At 40.4% G+C, this 21397-nt stretch overlaps 1 protein-coding gene across 1 annotated transcript in view; it reads left to right on the plus strand.

Annotated features, from left to right (window-relative positions):
* Nucleotides 1-21397, plus strand: part of Ush2a (usherin) — a 689504-nt gene that overhangs the window by 34920 nt on the left and 633187 nt on the right. Inside the window, 1 exon segment of the mRNA XM_031338301.1 lies at nt 15541-15673. Within this exon segment, the coding sequence (XP_031194161.1) occupies nt 15541-15673 (133 nt within the window).

The following is a 21397-nucleotide window of genomic DNA, read 5'->3' on the forward strand; positions in this document are numbered from 1 at the left end:
TGTCAAACAACGAGGTTGGCTGGCTGTTAACAGCAATAAGAAGCATCATGATAAATGCTTGGTGGGTTTCCCAGAAAGAGAAAACTCCTTAGATAAAGACTTCAAACATGGCTTTTGATCAGTCTTTTTCAACCTTTTTAGTGTTGTAGCCCTTTAATATGGTTCCAATAATAAATTTTTTTTGTTGCAACTCCATAACTGTAATTTTACCATTATTATAAATCATAATGTACATATATCTGATATGTAGGACATCTGCTATGCAATCCCCATGAAAGGTTCATTTGACCCCTAAAAGGCTTGCAACCCACAGCTTGAGTTGATTCTTTAGACTTCCCGAGACGATAGAACATTAAAGCCACTTGAGTTAACAGAACAAGTGTTAGTGCCTTATCATAGCCTTGTTTCCTCATTTGGAGACGACCTTTACATCCCTTTGCTTTATGTAAAAATTGACTTTGTTTTATTAAAGACAAAATAATAGTTACAACTATATTCATCTGTGAAAGTTTGTCTTTACATAGCTTACTATCGGATGTAGTCTTCTTTTTTCTTTCTCTCTGACGTTGTTTAGGAGAGAGTGAATTAAGTGTGACACAGCTTGATTCTCAGGAGGTTTGGACAAAAGAGAAAGTTAGAAGTTCAGAAGAGCCTGGTGCTGTTCAGCTGGGTGGTTTTTAGTCCCCCTTGAGTATCAGAGTTATCCTTATACTAATGTAAGAGAGAGGAAGGCAGGAGCGGGGCACACAGGTGGATCACTCTCTTCAAGTTAAATGTTAAAACAAGGTCCTTTACGTCTGCCTCTGCCTCTGGTGGACTAGGGCACTAAAGATCCAGTGATAGATGTTGGAAGTATAGCTAGCTATAAAATAGATTTTAATGTTTAAGAGTCTGTAAAGGGCATCAAGTAGCTCATTGATTGATTGATTGATTGATTGATTGATTGATTTGGCTTGCTACCTAAAGCCTCCATACCGTGAGCATCTCCTTCATTAAATTTTAAAAGCACGTGTCCCACTTGGAGGCTACATGTTCTATTAAAAGTATTCCACAGCCAGAGTTTTCATGCCCGCTATTTAGAAAATAGTCCGCATCTGAAGAAAATTGCCTAACTGCAATAGTATTGGTCTTGCCTGGTCTCCCTTGCGAGGAATCAGCTCTAAATAACTGCGGATATGGCAACAAAAATCTCTGGATCGAGGAGATGAATCCAGCTGTAAAGTTCTTTGCCTTGTAAATGAGAGCTCCAAAAAGCTGAGCTTGGGTGGTGATGAGCACTTCTAATCCCGATGCTGGGTACTGGGGGACGGGTGGATCCCTGGGGCTCACTGACCATGTAGCCTGGCTGAATCTGTGAGGGATTCCTAAGGAGCAGTCTCTAGATATAACGGACATTTCAGTTTTAACCCATACGTTTCTCTACATAATCAACTTTTGGTCAACGTGATGCCTACCTTGTCTGCGAATTGCACCATATTGGGAAATGTCTGAGAAGTAGGGTCTCATTAGAGGGGGTAAACACTGGTAGGAAATGTCCTGGTGGGCATCTTTCTTTTCAGCTCTAGTACTGCTCTGTTCTGCTCTCTGGCTGCCAGGAGGTAAGCTTCTCTGCTGTTCTTTTCATACACTGACAGATTAAAACCATTGACCATGAATGGAGGTATCTTTCTTTTTCTTGAGTTATTTTGATCAGGTGTTTGGTCTCACCAATGATACAACTGAAAATACAAAGAAATGGAAGTTGAGTACCAAAGCAACAGGGGCCTTGCTGTGACTGCCTGGCAGTGGGATTCGGAGGCCCTTGGATCTGGTTTATGAGATGAATACGGGAGAGTTTTCTAAAGCTTAGGAATATATATTACATATATTTTATTATATATTAAATATATTATATATATTCTGTGTTTAGACACACTAGAAGAGGGCATCAGATCCCATTATAGATGGTTGTAAGCTACCGTGTGGTTACTGGGAATTGAACTCAAGACCTCTGGGAGAGAAGGCAGCACTTGTGACCGCTGAGCCATCTCTCTAGCCCCGCCTGTGCTTACTCTTATCAAGAAGATTAGGTTGGAAAGTGACAAGGATATGAAGTCGACCATCAGGCTGTACTTAGGGGCTGGATATCTGTCCCAGGACTCCCATAGGGGTCTTGCTGTCTGCATGAAGCCAGTGGCCTGCATTCTATGCTTCTACCAAGATGGCATGCTTCACCCTGGGATGCAAATCAATGGCTCAAATGCTCAAATCCTTCTTTTCTTAAACGGTCATTCAAGTGACGGCCATGCGTTCTCATTTTGCTAATTTTTAAAATCATTCAGCCGTAGTCCACACTCTCTTTCTGAAGACATATCCACTCCTAAAGTAACTTTTGGATGTAGATGGATTTGCAGTCTGCAGGCCTCGTCCTGTCTTGGGATCTCTGGTTCATAGTGGAATTCCTATTTGTCTGTCTGTCTGTCTGTTTGTTTCCCCGTTCTTTTGTCCTTTACCATTACAGATTCATCCTCAGAACTGACCACTTCCTGAATTCCCATGCACAGCCTTCTGAGTAAGAGAAGGGAGTGATCTGAGAATGCTATAAATTAATGATTTCCACCTGGCACTCTCCTCTCAACACACTGCTAGGGTAAATTTCAGAGATGCAGTTGTTGACTCGAAGAGTGTGCATAACTGTGTTTTGGGTACATATTGACAGACTGCCTTCAGCCTTCAGAAAATGTTTGACTACAGCAGAATCCTACGGAAGGCTGCACCAGCATGTCTGACCCTTAGGTTCTTGTCAATAGAAGGAATTGTCTCTTGTTGTCTTCCATCTGTTGAGGCACATAATGTGTTTTGCAGTTCTTACCCCACCTTGTTCAAATACTTCGAAAGATAATAAAACTGGTCTATAGTCTTGTGCTCATTGAGATAAATGGGCTTAGCCCAATATACAATAATGGAATCTTTATATTTGAATTGTCCTTATCATATCAACACATCACAGAATATCATTAAATATTTTTGTTACTCTGTATTTATTTATTTATTGTGTGTAGGCACATGCATGTTTTGTGGGTGAAGTGGTAAATGCTATGGCAAGTATGTGTAGGAGAACTTGCAGGTATAGCTTCCTGGTTTGCATCACAGGGGTCCATAGTCAATGAATTCTTAGTCTAGGAGGTGAAGATTGAAGGCAAGTGAATTTAATTGCTTGACTATCTTGCTGATTGGCCCTCTGTAACTGTTGTTTTAAAAGTCAGGATAGTGCAGTAGAGTCAACACTCACTGACTGGTCTCCGTATGGTTTACTTATATAATTCCTTAAGGTAACGCGAACGTTTTTTGGTTTGACTGTTGTCTTTTGCTGGCATGGAGTTAGGTGGTGATCAACCTTTGAATGCTTACCCAGCTGAGAGTAATGTCTTGTATCTGTGGAATTCTTTTTAGATCCCTTCTTTTCTGATATACTTTTGATAAACTTATTTTCATAAAGGAAAACATGAGAAAAGCCTAAGAACTACTTTTTTTTCCTGTAGATGCTCATGTGTATGTGATTGTGTGTGTGTGTGTGTGAGTGTGAGTATGTGTGTGCATGTGTGTGAATGTGTATGTGTGTGTGTGTGTCTGTGTGTGTGATGCTATCATATCCATGTGAAAGTTAGAGGACAGTTTGCAAAAGTCTGTCCTGTTTTTTTCACCATACGAGTCACAAGGATCCATCTCAGATCACCAGGCCCATAGCTCTATCCACTGAATCATCTTGCCAGCCCATTTTTGTGAGGGTCACACAGTATTCTAGACTAGCTTCAAACTCTGACTTTGACATCAAAAAAAAGAATTTATGTATTATTTTATATGTAGGAGCATTTAGCTTACATGTATACATGTGTGCCAAGTATATATCTTTGGATGTCAGAAGAGGGTATTAGAACCTCTGAGACTGGAGTACGAATGATTATGAGCTAACATTGGGTCCTAGGAATTGAAGCTGTGTATTCTGGGTAAGCAACAATGAATACCCTTAAGTACTGAGTGAACTCTCCAGCCCCTTTCCTTGAAATTTTGCTGCTTCCATGTGAACTTTCCCAGTGCAGAGATTATGTGTATCCACTCCAGTCTGTGGTTTATATAGCGCTAATGATTGAAACCAGAGCTCCCTGCATACGAGACAAGTACTCTTTCAACTGAGCAATATCCCCAACCTTAATTCTTAATTTGTTTTTATTAAAAATAGTTTGTAAATGTAGAAAGCATGCATGCATAAACAAACAAACAAACAAACAAACAAACAAAACCGTTCTACCAACTGAGTGTTCAAACTCAGGAATTTATGGAGGACATATTTGCTTCAAGCCACCACCCTGTGTTTGTGTTTGTGTGTGTGTGTGTGTGTGTGTGTGTGTGTGTGAGTGAATGTGTGTGTGTTCATGTTGAAGGATGAATAAATGAATAAAAGAGCAGAACCCTAAATCAACAGAAAATAGAAAAATGGAAAGTAAGGAAACCAAACAGAACAGTATGATAAAAGGTCAGTAGGTGATGATTTAGCGTCCCAGAGCTCCCTGGGGAGATGCAGGTCTGTGTGAGTATCACAAGGCTCCCTGGGGAGATAGCAGTTAAGCTGAGAATTGACTGACAACATAGTCAGTTAACCCCACATCTCTTAATCCTTACACTTCATTATTAAGAAAAGAAAACTCTCATAATTATTTAGATCACAACTTAAATTAAATAAATGTAAATTCTAACTCTGGGGTGAATTGGTGGAAGGTACTAAGCTACTGCATAAGCCTAATTACATTTCCATGGGCAGGAAGTCATACTAATTTATAAATATCCATTGTTGTAAGAATTAGGAGATCTGCTTAGCTGGAAGCATCCTGGGGAGACAATGGGTGCTATGCTGCTCTTTCTCAGTTAGATACTGTAGCCATGGTAATTCTCCACCTCACCTTTTAATTGTCTCCTCCTCTAATACCTCCCTTCATGCTTGATTCTCTTTTAAACAATTATGAAAGTACTTGTAAGCTCATTACTTTTCCCTTCTAATGAGCAAAATAAACAAATGAATGCTTTTCATACTAAGAATTTTTATCTGGCCCTCACACATCTGAGGTCTGTTTGGCCTTTATGGACATTGCAAGTGTACCAACGCACAGTTACACTGAGTCTCCAGATAGCTTCAAGCCATGCTGCATACCAAGGGGGAAAATAGCTTGGGACAAAATACTTAGACTAAATAAATAAGTATGACTTATAAGAGAATACACACACAAACACACACACCCATATCTACATTTCTATATGTGTGTGTGTGTGTGTGTGTATATATATATATGAAAGTTTTATATATAGTATATATGTTAATATTGTATTAATTATATTATTAATAATACATAATTATATATTACTATTATCTAGAATACATATTAGATTTGACAATATATGTTATATATTATATACTAGTATATTATATATTATATATAAAAAATTTTCTAGAATATTTATGTATATAAACAAATTTTATGGGATATATATGTATTCCATATATATAATATACATATATAAAATATATATGTGTGTGCATATATATATATATGTAAAATACTCATTAAATTTGGCAATCCAATTCCACTATCTAATTTTTTATAATATTATAAAATTTTTGTTATAGCAAATCAATGGCAAAAGATAGTTTCCCCTCAGTAAAGAGTAAAAGATTGGACAGCATTAACTATTTCTGCATTTGACCCACACCTGCTTTTGTATTCAGGCTTTAATTTAAGACTGACCCTTTAAGGGCCTAGAGAGATGGCTTAGTCATTAGGAGTGTTTACTAAGCTTCTAGAAGACATAAATTCAGTTCTGAGTATGTATATAGTGTGGCTCACAATTGTCTGCAACTGGAATGGTGATGGAATCCTCCTTTGTGGGCATCATGGTCTCTCTGGGGATCTACACACACACACACACTCACATGCAAACACACACATTCACACTATACACATGTACATGCCACACACACATACAAAGACACACACTACACAAGCACATACACACACACACAGAAGAACATACAGACACATATGCACATACACAGAGGGATACACAGACAGACAAATAAGTTTTAAAAATTTTATTGAGTGACCTTTAATAGATTCTACTTTATTTATACATTGTTCAAGGCAAATTAAATGTATGTTCTTTTCCATTGCTGAGACAAGACTCTAGTATGAACTGTCTAACCTGCATCAGGACAGAAAGAGCTCTAAACCAAGGCCACTTTGAACCCACATCCTTCATTCTAGAATACCTTCAAGGTCAGGTTTCATGACCCAGGTGTCTGAAAGAGGTTAACTAAACTTGGCATCTAGGCCTGAGGGAGGTATACAGTCCATAACATGCTTGCTCTGCAAGCTGGAAGATCTAAGTTCATACCTAGAAACCAGGTACCAAGCATGTGCTTACAGTCGAAGCCCTGAGCAGATGAAGACAGAGGATTCCTAGAACTGGATTGCTGGCCGGTCTGGCTCAACCAGTGAGCCATAGCTACTATAAGAAAAACTGTCTCAAAACAGTAGTGATTCGTAGAGGAAAGGTACGAGACATCAACCTCGGTTTCCAAATGCCCCTGTGCATGAGTTCTCTCTCACACACATATACACACATACACAGACACACACAATCGCAGTAATAAAACCATTTATTGAATAGAATAGTTCATCTTAAAATTTCATCAGCTGTAACTCAAGCAGCAAGTGGAATTTGATTCTGTTTGTTGTTGCAGCTCTGTCTCTTCGCACAAATGACATGGGATCCTTAAGACAGCAGTTAGGGCTGAACTGAACAAAGACATGATTATGTCTGTACATGTGGAGGGACTTGATTGAAGGTCATTTGACTTTGGGCAAGCAGTGAGCTCATCCATTGGCAGAATTACTTTGTTCTCCAAATTCAGAAGGACAACACCTGCCATTTTCATTACCCTCCTTCAGGCACAAGGGGCTGGATGGTGTTCTACTTTATTGCTACCATTTAAAGATATATAAAAGCATAACTGGATAGAATTTGAAGGAGAAAGGGTGACTTTGAAACCCACACATTCAAATGTTCACTAAGTTGGATGTGGAGACCCATGCCTGGAAACCCGTCACTCTGGAAGTCGAGGTACGGGAGGATCGCCACAAGGTTGAAGCAAGCCTAGGGGTACATTGTTCAGGGACAGTCAGAGCTGCTGAGTGAGACTCTGCGAGAACAAAACAAAATGAGACAGACAAATAAACATGTTCAAAATAGCCATCTCTTACTACTAAAGGGTCATGAAAGGCATGAGATTTGTGTAGGGAAGGGAACGTCCCGAGTTTATATAATGAAAGTATGTCTTCATTCTAGGCTCACAAAGGCAATCGGATCTTATGAGGACAGAAAAGTAAAAAGAGAGAGGTGTGGGTTCAGCAGCCCTTGAAGGCTTGGAGAATATTTCCTCGCAGCCAGTGAGCTTTTCTGTTCTTCTCAATCTACTGGCTTTACCACTCTCATACTTTGATGACATTAGCCACAGAGCTTTATTCTTCCAGAGGAAATTGAGCAGCTGCCCAGCAGGTAGTAATTGTACTTCTCGGGAAGAGAGGAACAGCAGGGAGTAACACAGAGAAGGAAAACAGAAAACGCCTTTTCTGTAGCTTCTAGTCTAGATAGAGAACAAGATGCCATAAGACTGGCATGGCTGGCCTGGATAAAGAATGGTCTGAGAAGAGAGGAAGTACGTGGGTGGCAGGCCACACAATGCTTATAGCTCTTGGCCCGGAAGCATGAGTTCAAATATTCATAATGTAAGGAAAGTGAGTCAGGTCCTGTCAGGGCTCCTGTGGGGAAGGCTGGAGGCAAAAAGGCAGGATTACCCCTCAAGGGCCTTGTCTCAAACTAGAAGAAGGGGAAAGACAGACAACCAATGGGGCTTACTTAACTCTACGTGTACACCACAATATAAACACACATATATACAAAAGGATTGAGAAACAAAAGGTAAGATACAGAAAAGGAAGGAAGGAAAGAAAGAAGGGAGGAGGGAGAGAGAAAAAAGGAAGGATGTAAGGAAACAGAGGAAGGAAGGAAAAAGAAAAGGGATGAAGGAAAGAAAGACAGAGAAAGAAGGAAGGGAGGAAGGAAGAAAGATGGAAGATAGGAAAGGTAGAAAAGAAAGGAGTAAGTAAAATAGGGAGGGAGGAAGAGAGGGAGGAGAAGAGGAGGGAGGGGAAGGGATGAGGGCAAAGGAGAGAGGAGGACCTTAGCAGGGGCCGAGTCTAGAATGTTCAGGCTTTCGGTAGTGTGCTAGTTAGTGCTAGATCTTTTTGTTGACAATAGTGGATTCCTTTGGCTTTATTCTTGTTTTTATGTCAACTTGACAAAATCTAGCGCTGTGTGGGAAGAGGATTATCAGCTGAGAAAACGCCTCCAACAGGCTGCCTGTAGGCAAGTCTATAGGACATTTTCTTAATTATGATTGGTGTGAGAGGGCCCAGACCCCTGTGGATGATGCCAGCCTGGTGTCCGTGGGCACTTAAGAAAGTAGGTTGAGCAAGCCCTGGGAAAGTTAACAGGATAAGCAAGCCTCTGTCTTGGTTCCTGCCTCCAGGTTCCCATCTTCCATTCCCTCTGTGACTTCCCTTCAAAATAGACTAAGAGTTGTAAAAAGAAATAAATCCTTTCTTCATGAAGTTGCCCTTGGTCATGGTGTTTATTGAAGAAATAGAAAAGTAATCAATACAGGAAGACCTGAGAAGGACCTTGCTAAGCAAATATTTGAAGAATAACCTGACATCTGAAAGGCATAGGGATATCCTAACAGAGCTGAACTGCAGAGACCTTTGGTGGAGGTGGAGATGGTGGTGCTTTTGTTTTTTACATTGAGTATCAGCTCACATTCACTTCTAAATAGCCCCTATCACTCAAGTGCCCCTATCAGCTGCAGTTCCTTGGAGAAAAAAAAAATTACTGACTTTAGAACTAAAGCAGGAAGGTAAAAATAAACAGACCTTGATAACCTTCTTATATCAGAAAGCAAGAATATGAGAAAAAGACAGAAAGAGAGAGAGAGAGAGAGGATATTGCTGTGACCTAGGATCTATAGGGTTACACAATTCAGCTTTACAGAGCCTCTACTGTCCAAACATGGATCCACATATATGTGGAATTACGGGTTGAAGGCAGGCTTGGTGGTGTTGGCCTGTCATGGTGGGTATTTGACAGGCTGAGACAGGGAGATTGCCAAGTTTGAAGTCAACTGGGGCAACCTAGTGGGACCCTATCTCAAAACACAAAGTAGAAGGAGAACTAGAGACACAGCTTAGTGGTAAATTACTCGTCTAATGTGTATTCAACTCAGGGCTTAATCTATACACTGAATACAAGAATACACTGAGCAGTGTGCTAGTTTGAATAAGAGTGGCCCCATAGGCTCATGGTTTGAATAAGAATGGCCCTCATATATTTGACTACTTAGTCATCTGGGAGTGGATTCCTATGATTAGGAGGTGTGGTCCTGGAGGAAATCTCTCTTCTCCTCCTCCTCCTCCTCTCCCTCCTTCTCCTTTTTTCCCTCTATCCCTCCCTCCCTCCTTCCTCTTTCCTTCCCTTCCTCCTTCCCCTCTGTCTCCCTCTCCTTCCTTTCCTTCCTCTCTCTTTCATGGATCAGAATCAGGATGTAGCTCTTAGCTACTGTCCCAGGGCTAGGCTTGTCACCAGGCTTCTTACCATACCACTCCATAGAGTCACAGAGGAAAGACTCAATGGATGGCTTTAATGAACTCAATGGCTCTTCCTTCCAAATGCTAACTGAACTTAAGTGTCCGGTTATAATTGGATAATTCAAACTGGCTCTGGGACACTCAGACTTCTGAGACCCTGAATGGATTTTGTTGTTTTCAATTCTCTGACTAATTCTCATTAGCAGGTCAGATGTTCTTAATAATCCTAAATGTTCAGACAAATACCTCTACGGAAACAACTTGCTCTCATCACAGAGACACTGACTCGTAGTGCTTACGAGCCAGTGAGACACTGTCATCCATAAACTGGAGGTTGGCTGATGGTGAAAGTTTGAGATACGATCCAATAAAATGAGTTAGAAAAAATACATTTAGATTTAAAAATGGCAAGTAGTTGTGTGGGGTGGAATTCCACGTGGTCTCAGAGAAGGGGATATAACATACGTGAGATTTTTAAAATAACTTTATGGAGCTTGGGGACAAATTGTCTTATGCTTAAGAATTATAGGCAGTATTGTGGGAGCTTTTATGCAAATCTGTTTTTTTTTTTCACTTAGAAATAGATGTTTTATTTTAGGACAATTTCTATTTCAGAAAGTCTCAGACTGGTTTTCCCCCTATTGAGTTGGTTTTAATTCTGGTTCATGCCACGATGGGATGGTTTTCTTTCCGATTGAATTCCTTAACACTCAAGATGGCTTTCAGTGTATTTGTATAACCCATTATCTCTTAAAGGTGAATTTGAATTTCGGTTGTGTTGCCAAACACTTCATGTTAAATCTATTTAAGAAGATGTTATTCTAAGGCTGGAAAGATGGTTCAGTGTTTAAGAGCACTTGCTGCTCTTGCAGACCTGGGTTAAGTTCCATGTGATGGCTCACGATTATCTGTAACTCTAATTCCAGGGAATCTCATTCCCTCTTCTGGCCCCAAGGGTATCAGGCACACAAGGGATTCAGATGCTTGTAGAAAGGCAACACTCATGCTCATAGAATAAAATAAATAAATATTTTTTAAGAGAGGTTTTTCAGAATTCCTAAGATAGTTTGACTTTAAGATGAGGCCAGCTGAATTAAAGAAAATGGCTTTATTGAGATGCTATCACTTTTCTCAAGGAATGTTCCAAATACATGTTGTATGCATGTACTACACACATGAACCCTCTAAGGTACCTTGCCACAGGATTCCTTCAAAGGACATTGCTCTGTTGACTACACTAAAATTCAGTATTTATGTTAAAAAAAACTAATGTCATTTATGATGATCCAAACATCACCTGATAGGTGAGATGTCTTGTTATCACATAGAGCCTCTTGAGAGAGTGGTATGTGGGTGGTATTTCTATTCAAGATGGATTTATCTATATTTTCCTTTTAGTAACTGTCCACTAGTGTATGTTTATGTGTATATGGGTATATCTATAAATTCAGGTCTTGTTTAGGCAGACATGTCGATGAGACTTTATGGGTGTAGCCTCTGACCACTAAAAGACACAATCTCATATCAAGCTCCCTATTCCTCTGGCCCTTACAAGCTTTTAATCCCTTCTTCTGCAATGATCTTTGAACCGTAAACGTGGGAGTGTTCTGTAGACATATCCATTGAGATCGGGCTCTATAACTCTGAGGTATTCAGAGGTAGTTTTGTGTAATGGTCTCTGCAAATAGAAGTTTCCTTGTGAAGAAGTGAGAAATACACTTATCTGTGGGAATAAGGACAAGTATACAATGTGGTTAGAGATTATGCCACTCTAGTAAAGTGGTGGTTGTAGGTTCTCGCCCAACATCCATGTCTTCTCGGGTCCTTGGTACTTGTCTAGGTGTCCAGTGCCAGGGATGGTCTCTCTCTTGTTGAGTGGACACTTAGTCCAGTTAGAGAGCTGTGGTTACTGGCAGCGATTGCCCCACTGCTTCATCCTTATGATCATTCTGTCATGCGGGTCATTGCTGTCAGCCATAACTACCATAGCTGGATACTGATGGTTCTTTCTGTCCTTCGGAAGCTTGCACGACACATCCTAGTACCATGAAAGAAGTCCCCATGGAGGAGACATTCAGGTCAAATCCAGCTTGGGTCCTCTAGGTTCCAGGTCCAAACTGCACAACAGAAACAGCCTGTGATGTGTGGAAGTCTCTTGAGCATCCCTGACCAACAATTCAAAATAAAACAAACAAACAAACAAAGCTTCTCAAACCTGGGGTGTTGGGGTTTTTGTTAGGTAGTCCATGGCTCTTGATGTGAGTACTGCTATCCCAGACAGAAAAAAAAAATCATTTAATATACATGTATATAATAAAATAAATATATAAGTATATATAAAATTTATATAAAAACTTACATGTATTCTAGGGTTTTTGAGAGTTACACCATGTAGTCAGCCCAGGCTGGCACTCATCTGTGCAACCTTCTGTCTTAGCAGCACAAGTGTTGAGATTGCAGGTGTGCACCACCAAGCTCTTCTTAAGTCCTTTGAAATATATTCTTTACTAATCACAAGCCCAGGCTGATAGTGCCTAGAACTCTATTGCTATTTTCATGTTCACCTTCTTTCACTTGAATAGATAAGTCTAGCCTCTTACCAGGCATATTATTGAGCACATAAGTAGTGGTTAAAATAGAATAAGGAGCTCCCCTGGAATAAAGGGTTGAGAATGGCTCATACCTATTTCCATGTACTTGCGGACCCCTTAAGGGGTTCGGTTTAAAGCCCTCTGCAAATGCTGCTGGATTTGCCAGTTTACTCAATTCAAAGCACATCAGCTAATATGTGCAGGCCGTTCTCATCTGCCCAGCACCAGAGAGGGAGAGCTATAGGAGGGTTTTGCAAGAAGCTATCTCTTCAGCAATCCCATTGTATACATCCCTATTCCCCTCAATAACCAGCAAGGGGGAGCCCTGGGATGAGCTATTACCAAAAGGCCACTATGGTCTCCATGGTGTCGCCGCGATAGCGCTCCAGATCAGAATTGTAAAATAGTTTGGACAATCTTGTAACATAAAACATGGTTCAGAAAAACCAAAGATTTAATCTTATTTATAGAAAGATGGTTGGTCGGGGAGGGCTTGGTGTTGGGGGAGTAGCTTGGGATCACCATGAATCATTTTTAAAGGACCAGGCAAGCGAAACCATCTTCTGGAATTCGCTGTGACTGACACTGAATTCTTCTACTAAGCAAAGGCGTGATGAGTTGATAAAAACAGAAGGTGATGAAGGTCTTGAACAGCCGTGGCAGATAGGACGCAGAAAATCAAAAGCGTGCTTTCTATCTGACTCGAAATAAAGGTAGCCTTAAACTTGTAAAAGACAACATTTTTATTTGAATGATATGACAGAGCTGTCACAGGAGTGCTACCTGCTATAAAGAAAGCACAAGAATTATCACCTTTATTAGAGCAGTGGCACCGGGCTTCAGCCATACATTTCTAACTTCTGTCCCTCTGCACAGACAATTTTCTTTTCTTAAATAAACTGTCATGCTCCTGTTAATATATTGTTGACTCTCTCAAGCTCTGAGAATACTGCTGATATAAAACATGTATATGTTAGATTGGTAATAGTATCTTTAGTGTAACTGACGAGAACAAATGTGTTTCCCTCATGGCTGTGCTAATGTGATAAAGGAAAATTGGCTGTTCATCAGTTTTTGGGCTGGGTAAAGACAGTAGAGATGGAACCGCGTTCTTTTTTATGCATTAATACCACCGGGAACTTTCCTCTAGTTATATTTCATGTAGCCTGCATGTTGTGCAAAGATGCTGTAAAACATGAGATAATACTACAAATAACAAACTGGAAGAGCCTGTATCTTTCATAATGATAACAGTCAAACACCAAATAACAGTAGCCGGCAGAGAAAAATGGGATGCAAGGGGAAAAACGGCGCGCCCCTACTATTCAGTGGAGAGAAATAGATCTGGGCTCATGAAGAACCAGTATATGACATTAGGTCTATTTCAGCTTTGTTTAAAATGGACTCTCATACAATGCCGACTCAGTCTATTTCAGAAAGGACACACTAAAATGAGAGCAGTTGGCTAGAAGGAAGGATTACAGTGGTGGCTAACTTTGTTTTTAAAAGGAGATTCATTTTACCAAGCAGTTGTGCCCCTGACCCCTAGGTTCCTGAGTTTGGTTTTTGAGTGGGGGGGGGGACTCTGGAAAGGTCTCCCTATGACAAGAACTCACACAATAATGTAAAGGTTTTACCTTGCTTCAATGTTGCAAATCCTTTTTAACAGAGACATTGTTGAAATACTCAGAAATACTTTAGAAGGGATTATTGGTTGGAGGAGAGCTACAGGGGAGGGTAGGGTGGCCTTGATCAAAATACATTATATACATTGTGACATTCTTAAACACCAATAAATAAGTAAAAATACATACTGACACAATAACTTACAAATGGTCATAGAGCCACCCCAGGCTCCTAGCAATGCATATCTGGAAATGGTCTGCATGCTCTCTGACCTCACATATGCACCCCTATCTTGACTGTTGAAGTCAGACATCAGGCTAGCGCCGTCTATTTTATCAATGAACCTACAGTAAACCTAACTCAAACTTCATTATCTGTCAAACTTCATTAAAGGATAACCCTGTTCTAGAATAATTCCCAAGGCTGAACTTCATTAAGGTGTTAAACATCAGCCTTTTAAGCGCATAACAGTACATCCCCAGTTTCTTCCTCCCTCTTTCTTCCTGTCCCTTCCTCCTCTCAAGCCTTTCTCTTTCCACTTGAGTTGCTTGGATAATCGGAATGTCTTTTTATAGTCAGCAACACATCAACAGACGGACTGTTTTGTAGGCACTAACAGTTGGGGCCTAAACAGCAGTTGGTTTATTCTGAATCTGTGTGTCATCATCAGAGATCATGACTAACCACAACCTAGAAGGTATTGCCTCCAAAATGTTGACTGATGGTGATTCATATCATACAGCATGTTCATTTCTTTATACTGTAACCCAGAAGTCAACAGACTGCAACCAGTTGGTCATATCTGACTGGTCACCTGGTTTTGTGCTTAGTGTTAAATTGACACCTAGTCAGGCCTATTTGTTTAAGTATCTTAAATGGCTTCCCTGCTGATGCTACATCAGAGCTGATGGCACATAAGGAACTACTTAGCCACCACTCCAAATTCTTTAACTTGCAATATCCTCTAGGTATTTATTGGAAGAGTTGGCTCTCCTCTGATATAGATAGTTGTCAGATTGATTTTTATCAGCTTAGAATGTGATTGGCAATTTTTTAATGTTATTTTATAGTGGGAAAGTATATTTAAAAATCATCAGCTATTCTCCAGTACTTAAAGAAATGGGTGTTTATGGTGAATATTTTGTACTAGTGACTCAGCTTATACCCACTTCTTAGGTATATCTAGGTTTGGATATCTCTCCCCTTATATATTCATTTGTTTCCAAGTACGATGTCATTAGCAGTTAAAAAAATAACACAACCCTTGGAAAGGTCTGAGAACCTTGCCATCAATCAGCACACACACACACACACACACACACACACACACACACACGACAACACTATGCAAACCCCATGAGGACCCCAGAATCCATCATCACAGCATGAAAAAAACCCCAGTGCATAGATTCATATCTGGGCTTGTAACATGCAGAGATACTGTCCTGCTATTAAAATAAATTGCCTCCATTTTCCGCCGAAGGAAGCTGAGAAAGAGTGACATGACTTGAAGAAGAGACAGAGAGGCTGTTGGCATGCTGTTTGAGCTGAGCAAAAGTTTGTGCGCTTGATGATGGCGATTACTCTTCCAGGTGCATCAGACGGAAATCAGCTTCTTTGTGGACGGTTTGGAGGAGAACAGTACCGCATATGATACAAGAACTCTCCGTGATTCCATCACAGACTCGGCCTCCAGCACTATACGAGTAGGACAGAGTTTAAATGGTAAGACTCTTGTCTCCAGAACCCTACTTCCTGTTAGCCAACTGCAGGTCCTGGTTTTGAAAAGCAAACAAATATTAAGCACCTATGTAGATGTATTCTGTTCCTAGGGATACTGTAACAGATTTACACCAGGGCATGGGAAGTTTAGGAGAATGGGGATTGATTCTCATGTGTTTCAATGCCTGCCACCTGTGGTGGGGATTCAGCACTGTACTTCCTGCTAGATGATCTGAGGGGGTCAATGCTCCACACCTCTGTCCTGGTTGCAACCAGCAGACCTAGCCAGTATACTCACCACTGTGCAGTCCCACTCTGTCTTTACTAGGTCTCCTTTGTGTTTTTGTCCCTTTATTTTCTTATAAGGAAAGGTCATCAAATTAAAGAGCCATCTCATTCAGGGTGAGTCCCACCTCAAGATCCTTAATGCCACTCGCAAAGAACTTCCTTCTAGGGAGCCACAGTTACAGACACCTCCTGGACACATCTTTTGAGGGAAACTTTAAAATGAAAACTCCATTCGGATCTCTTTAAAATAAATAAGAGCTGGGTGTATAGCTCAGTCAATAAGGGGACCTAAACTTGTATACCGAATGCCTATATTTTAAAAAAAATCTATGCCTGGTGCCCTGAGTCTGAATTCCCAGCTCAGAATAAAGAGGTAGGTAAACACAGCTCAGTGAGTTCCAGGATCCGCGAGAAACCCTGCCTCAAAAAATAAGCTGGAGAGCTACGGAGAAGACATGAAATGTCAACCTTTGGCATTCACATACAAGCAAACATATGTCTACTCTCCAGACCCACATATAGTACAGCAACATAGGATATTTTCCTTTTTTTGACTCACTGAATATTTATGCGGGTGCTACTAAATGAGAGCTCTGACATGTTCATAGAAACTGAGGCACACTCTCAAGATGCCCCACATCAGAGGTGTGGCCTTTCTACTTCCCACATTTATGGGGACACACAGATTAAAAGATGGCTCACACTACAAACTGAAAAGAGTAGAAGTCAACATAAAAATAGTCTTGAAATACCCAACGCCATCACCTTCAAAAATATTTGAACCTTAAGGTGAAAATACTATAGAATGCATGCTTGTTATCAGGAGGTCCAAAGAACAGGGAGCTCTGAAGAACAGGAAGTTCTACAGACTTCCATCCTCAAGACACAATTTAACTTTTCATACTCTCCCAGATTTTTTTTACCCATACAGTGAAATGTATGGTGACAAATATACTTTCCCCAAAAGGAAATTATGACACATATGCCTTCACTGAGCTCTCTAAAAATAGACCTTTCCCCTCCAAATGTTTAAGATCCACATGAGGTGTCAATGTCCTTCCCAGCGCGGTGCTTCTTCGTCCTCAAGGTTCATGTTGCACGCCACTGTGTACCTGCTGCATACTTCTAAAACAAGTGCCCGTAATGCATCTCTAAATAACATCTAATGTCTCCAAATTATCAAAAAGCTATTGGACAGAAAATAATATATTAATGTATATAAGCATCTGGATTTTCATCAATATATGTGTGTATAAATTCATATTTATGCATACTATATATTTGAACAGTTATATGATTATATAGTTTCTCGATAGTCTAGACTCTTGTGCTAATTTGCCTAAAGGCAAAATGGATGTCATCACTGATTGACTATATGACCAGGTAAAGCTACTATGACCTCAGTGTTACACCAACTTTAAGATGATGCTGATGCTGATGACAGTAGCCTTGTAAAGCTCAATGCAGCGATGCCGTATTAGTATGACTGATTCTCAAGCAACTGGCATGTCTTAGACACCTAGAACTGCTACTTAATTGTCAAATGAGCAAATGAAATTCAAACCACCACGTGCAGCATATACTAAATCATGTTGGTAAGTGCAGCTATTGCTAATGTCTGCAATTATTTCCTCAGATACATTCATAGAAGGAGAAGGGCTGGGTTGAAGTCTAGAGCTGCTTTATATTTTAATACATAGCATAAAGGTTGTTCTAACGCATACCAACAGAAAATTGTGATGATTTACAACCCTTACTGGAAAGGTAGTGTGTGTGTGTGTGTGTGTGTGTGTGTGTGTGTGTGTCTGTGTGTGCATATGCGTATGTGGGTGTGTGCATGTGTTTCTGTATATCTCTGTGTGTCTGTATGTGTGCATACATGTGTGTGTGTATGTGCGCGCATTTGTCTCTGTGCTTCTGTGTGTGTGTATGTGCGTGTGTGTGTCTCTTCATGTCTGTGTGTGTGCATATGCGTGTGTGTCTGTCTTTGTGTGTTTGTGTGTGTGTTTGTACATGTGTGTATGTGTGTGTGTGTGTGTGTGTGTGTGTGTGTGTGCATGTATCTGTGTGATACTCCTAAGGATTCTATGAAAAAAGTGCTGTTGGGTGTTGATGTAGACTGAGCGCAACTTTACTGAGGTTGACTAGTTTTCCAGACACCCCTTGATTTTTTTCATTTCATTTGCACATTCCTTATCCATGATATGTATCTGAAATTGTATCACATGATCCCTACTTATTTGGGAAATTCATTAATATGCCAAAGAATATCACGTTGAGTGTTTTGTCCAGTGTTTTAGGTAGACTGCTAACTTGCGTCAAGCACGGATTTACTACTGAATTCTTTGATTCATGTCAAAACATCCATACAAAGTAGAACATCAGTCCTAGAAGTATAGCTTGATGATGGGTTTGAAGATTCATTTCTATTACTTAGTCTCTATGTGCAGGTGGGTGGAGTATATGTACTAGAGTGCAGGTGCTCACAGCAACCAGCAGAGGGCATCAGATCCCTAGAAACTGGAGTTATGGATGGTTGTGAACAACAGACTAGGGGAATTGAACTCAGGTCCAAAGCCTAGGCAATCTAAACCACGGAGTCATTGCTCCAACCCCTACTTGGTAAGTTTTAATTGTATGCATCTGCACAGCTCTCATGTGGAGACAAACAAGTATAGAATATTTCCGCTGTCTCCAAGAGCAGTGCTAGAGATGCTCAGCTCTGTATGGATGTGCACAGAATAGTGTCAGGAGAGACTTTGACACTATTGATGCCTGTTGTCTGTTCTGGAACTAACATGCAGATGAGCAGGGAGCACGCTAACGTCTCCATCAGGGACTCAGGACTGTCTCCATCAGAGTTAGCCATATTGTATGTAGCAACATCTCTAGCTTCAGGAAACACTTCCAAATAACTTTCCCAAGAAAACGTCACAATTAGTAATACTGAGTATTGTGACAGCTCACTACTTACCATCATCACTGCCCTCCCTGATCCTTCCAAATAGCCCATGGTGGTGCATTTTCTGATGATTAATGACACTGGGAATTTTCACACACATGTTGCCATGTAAATATGCTTTCTTATTCTAGATGGATTATTTTTGGACCAAGTTTTGATTGGATAGTTTGCATTTTTCTTATTAATTTGTAGAAGTTCTTCGCTGTTAGATAAATACAGGATTGACAGGCATTATCTTTCAAGATATAGGTTATAGTTTCATTGTCTTTAAAGGAAAACTTTGACATATAGTATCACTGCATTTTAGTACAACCCGCTTTACGGATCATTCTTTCATGCCTATCATGTTTTGTGTTATATTGCTATAGCTTGGCACACTTTGACATCATGAAGAATGTATTCCCTTATATTTTATTCTGGAAGCTTCATTGTTCTGTATGTTTAACTTGGGTCTGTGTTCTATCTAGAATAGATGTATGGATGCCATGTAACAGAGTGGCTGCACTTCATCTTTTCTCATCTAGACAAGTAAAGCAGAATTCTTTTTAGCCATTTGATCACCTCTGCATATGTTAAGATGACAGGTTTGTTTCTGAACTTTGTCTGTTCTTATGACCCATGTCCATTTGAATCAAAATGTTTAGTCTCAGTTATCATTGCTTGAATTTTTATCTTTCTGGGGTGATTTCCCCAACTTTCTCTTTTTCTTTCATGATTGCGTGGCCATTCACTTACACTTTAAAAGTTGTGTCTCAGTTTCTGTTTACACTTTATTAAAATCAGAATCATTAAGTTTGAGGCTGGAGAGATGGCTCAGGGTTAAGAGTGCTTAGTGCTCCCCCAGGATGTGAGTGAGTTCCCAGCACCCACAATTGCTGGCTCACAACCCCCTGGGACTCCAGCTCCAGGAGATCCTATAGTTTCATCGACCTTCTGCTTGCTTCTGCACATGTCACATGGTACATGTCTCATGGTATATGTCACATGGTACATGTCATAGCACACACACACGCACACACGCACACACACATACACACACACACACACACACTCTCTCTCTCTCTCTCTCTCTTTTATAAATAAAAATAAAAGTAAACCCTAAAATCACTCTGTCAGCTTTGAGAGAATGGAGATGTATCGGTCCGTCCTGTTCTCTAACCCGCGGCAGTGATATTTTCTTCACGTCAGCATTTTTTCCTTATAGAAAACTTTTACCTGTAATACTTATTTCTGCACGCTTATTGGAATTTACTTTTAGTTGGCATTTTTAAGATAGAAGGTTTAAAGGAAACCCAAGAAGAACATAAGAGTTTCTGTTGACTCTGTACCTCCCGTGTTAAACCCCGGCCACCACTACCATTATGATATTTTGCTTTATAAAATGTTCATACTTTGTGGTTTGACTCCAAATATTTTAAAAACAATGACTTCATTTCTGAAGTTTTGTGTTCAGCAAACAGGAAGTGAGTTTAAAACAGTTGTATTTCTTTGATCAAAAATATCTAGCCCTGTTCAGTTTCTGATCTTCAATTTATTATTGTGCTTAATGCATGGTATACAAGTCTATTAGAAGAACCATATGAGATCATATACACTTAAAATATATTGCTTATTATATATTAAAAGAGCGATAAGTGACAACCAGCCTTTGGTGTGGCAGGGCAGGACATAATCCAGGCACTGAAGCAGGAAGATTCCATGCTTGCTGAGAGACTAGGCTAGGCAGATGAGTTCGAGACTAGCTTAGGCTATGATATGGAACGGGGACGTCTTCTCTGGACTATCCTTGACATATCTAGTAATTTGGATTATTAGTATCTTTGAATATACATTGTCTTCTTGTGAAACCAACTGCCATTGAGTCCACAGTCAGGCCTGCAGCAGCATGATGGGCTCTCTTCTCGAGGCTGCAAACTTAAACTCTCATGAACATCTTACACTGGTAAGCAGCCTTGCCATGTCCAGGTTCAGCTTTGCATAGCCTTCCTCCCATCATCTGACTCTTAACGACCTTTCTGCCTCTTCTTCTAAGATGTTCTGTAAGCATTTGGGGTGGAAGTGTTGACGTCCTATCAGTGGACATGCGTAGTTGCTTATTCTTAACATTTTAAACAGTTATGAGTCTCTACATTAATCAATGCTTTCTGGGGGTTTTGCTGACCAAGATTGACATCAGCTCAAACCTTTGATACGAACAAAAATATTCAGAAGGGAGTCTGATGACAATATGGGTTAGCAAGACAACATCAACAGGATCCCTCCCAGAGAAACTATGGCTTCCTTGGCCATGTGTCTGATAAGACAAGGTATGAATTCCCTCCTGTGGATCAGGCTCAAATGTACTCTGGAGAGCAGCTGGCTACCCCTGTGAAGTTAGGAGGGGTAGTAAGATGTACTGAGAGGAGTGGTGGAGAGCTGGGGAAGGGGCTGGGGGGGAGTGGCTGAGGAGGAGTGGCTGAGGGGGAAGTGGCTGAGGG

Source organism: Mastomys coucha, unplaced genomic scaffold (genome assembly GCF_008632895.1).
Source record: "Mastomys coucha isolate ucsf_1 unplaced genomic scaffold, UCSF_Mcou_1 pScaffold1, whole genome shotgun sequence".
Classification (NCBI taxonomy): Eukaryota; Metazoa; Chordata; class Mammalia; order Rodentia; family Muridae; genus Mastomys; species Mastomys coucha.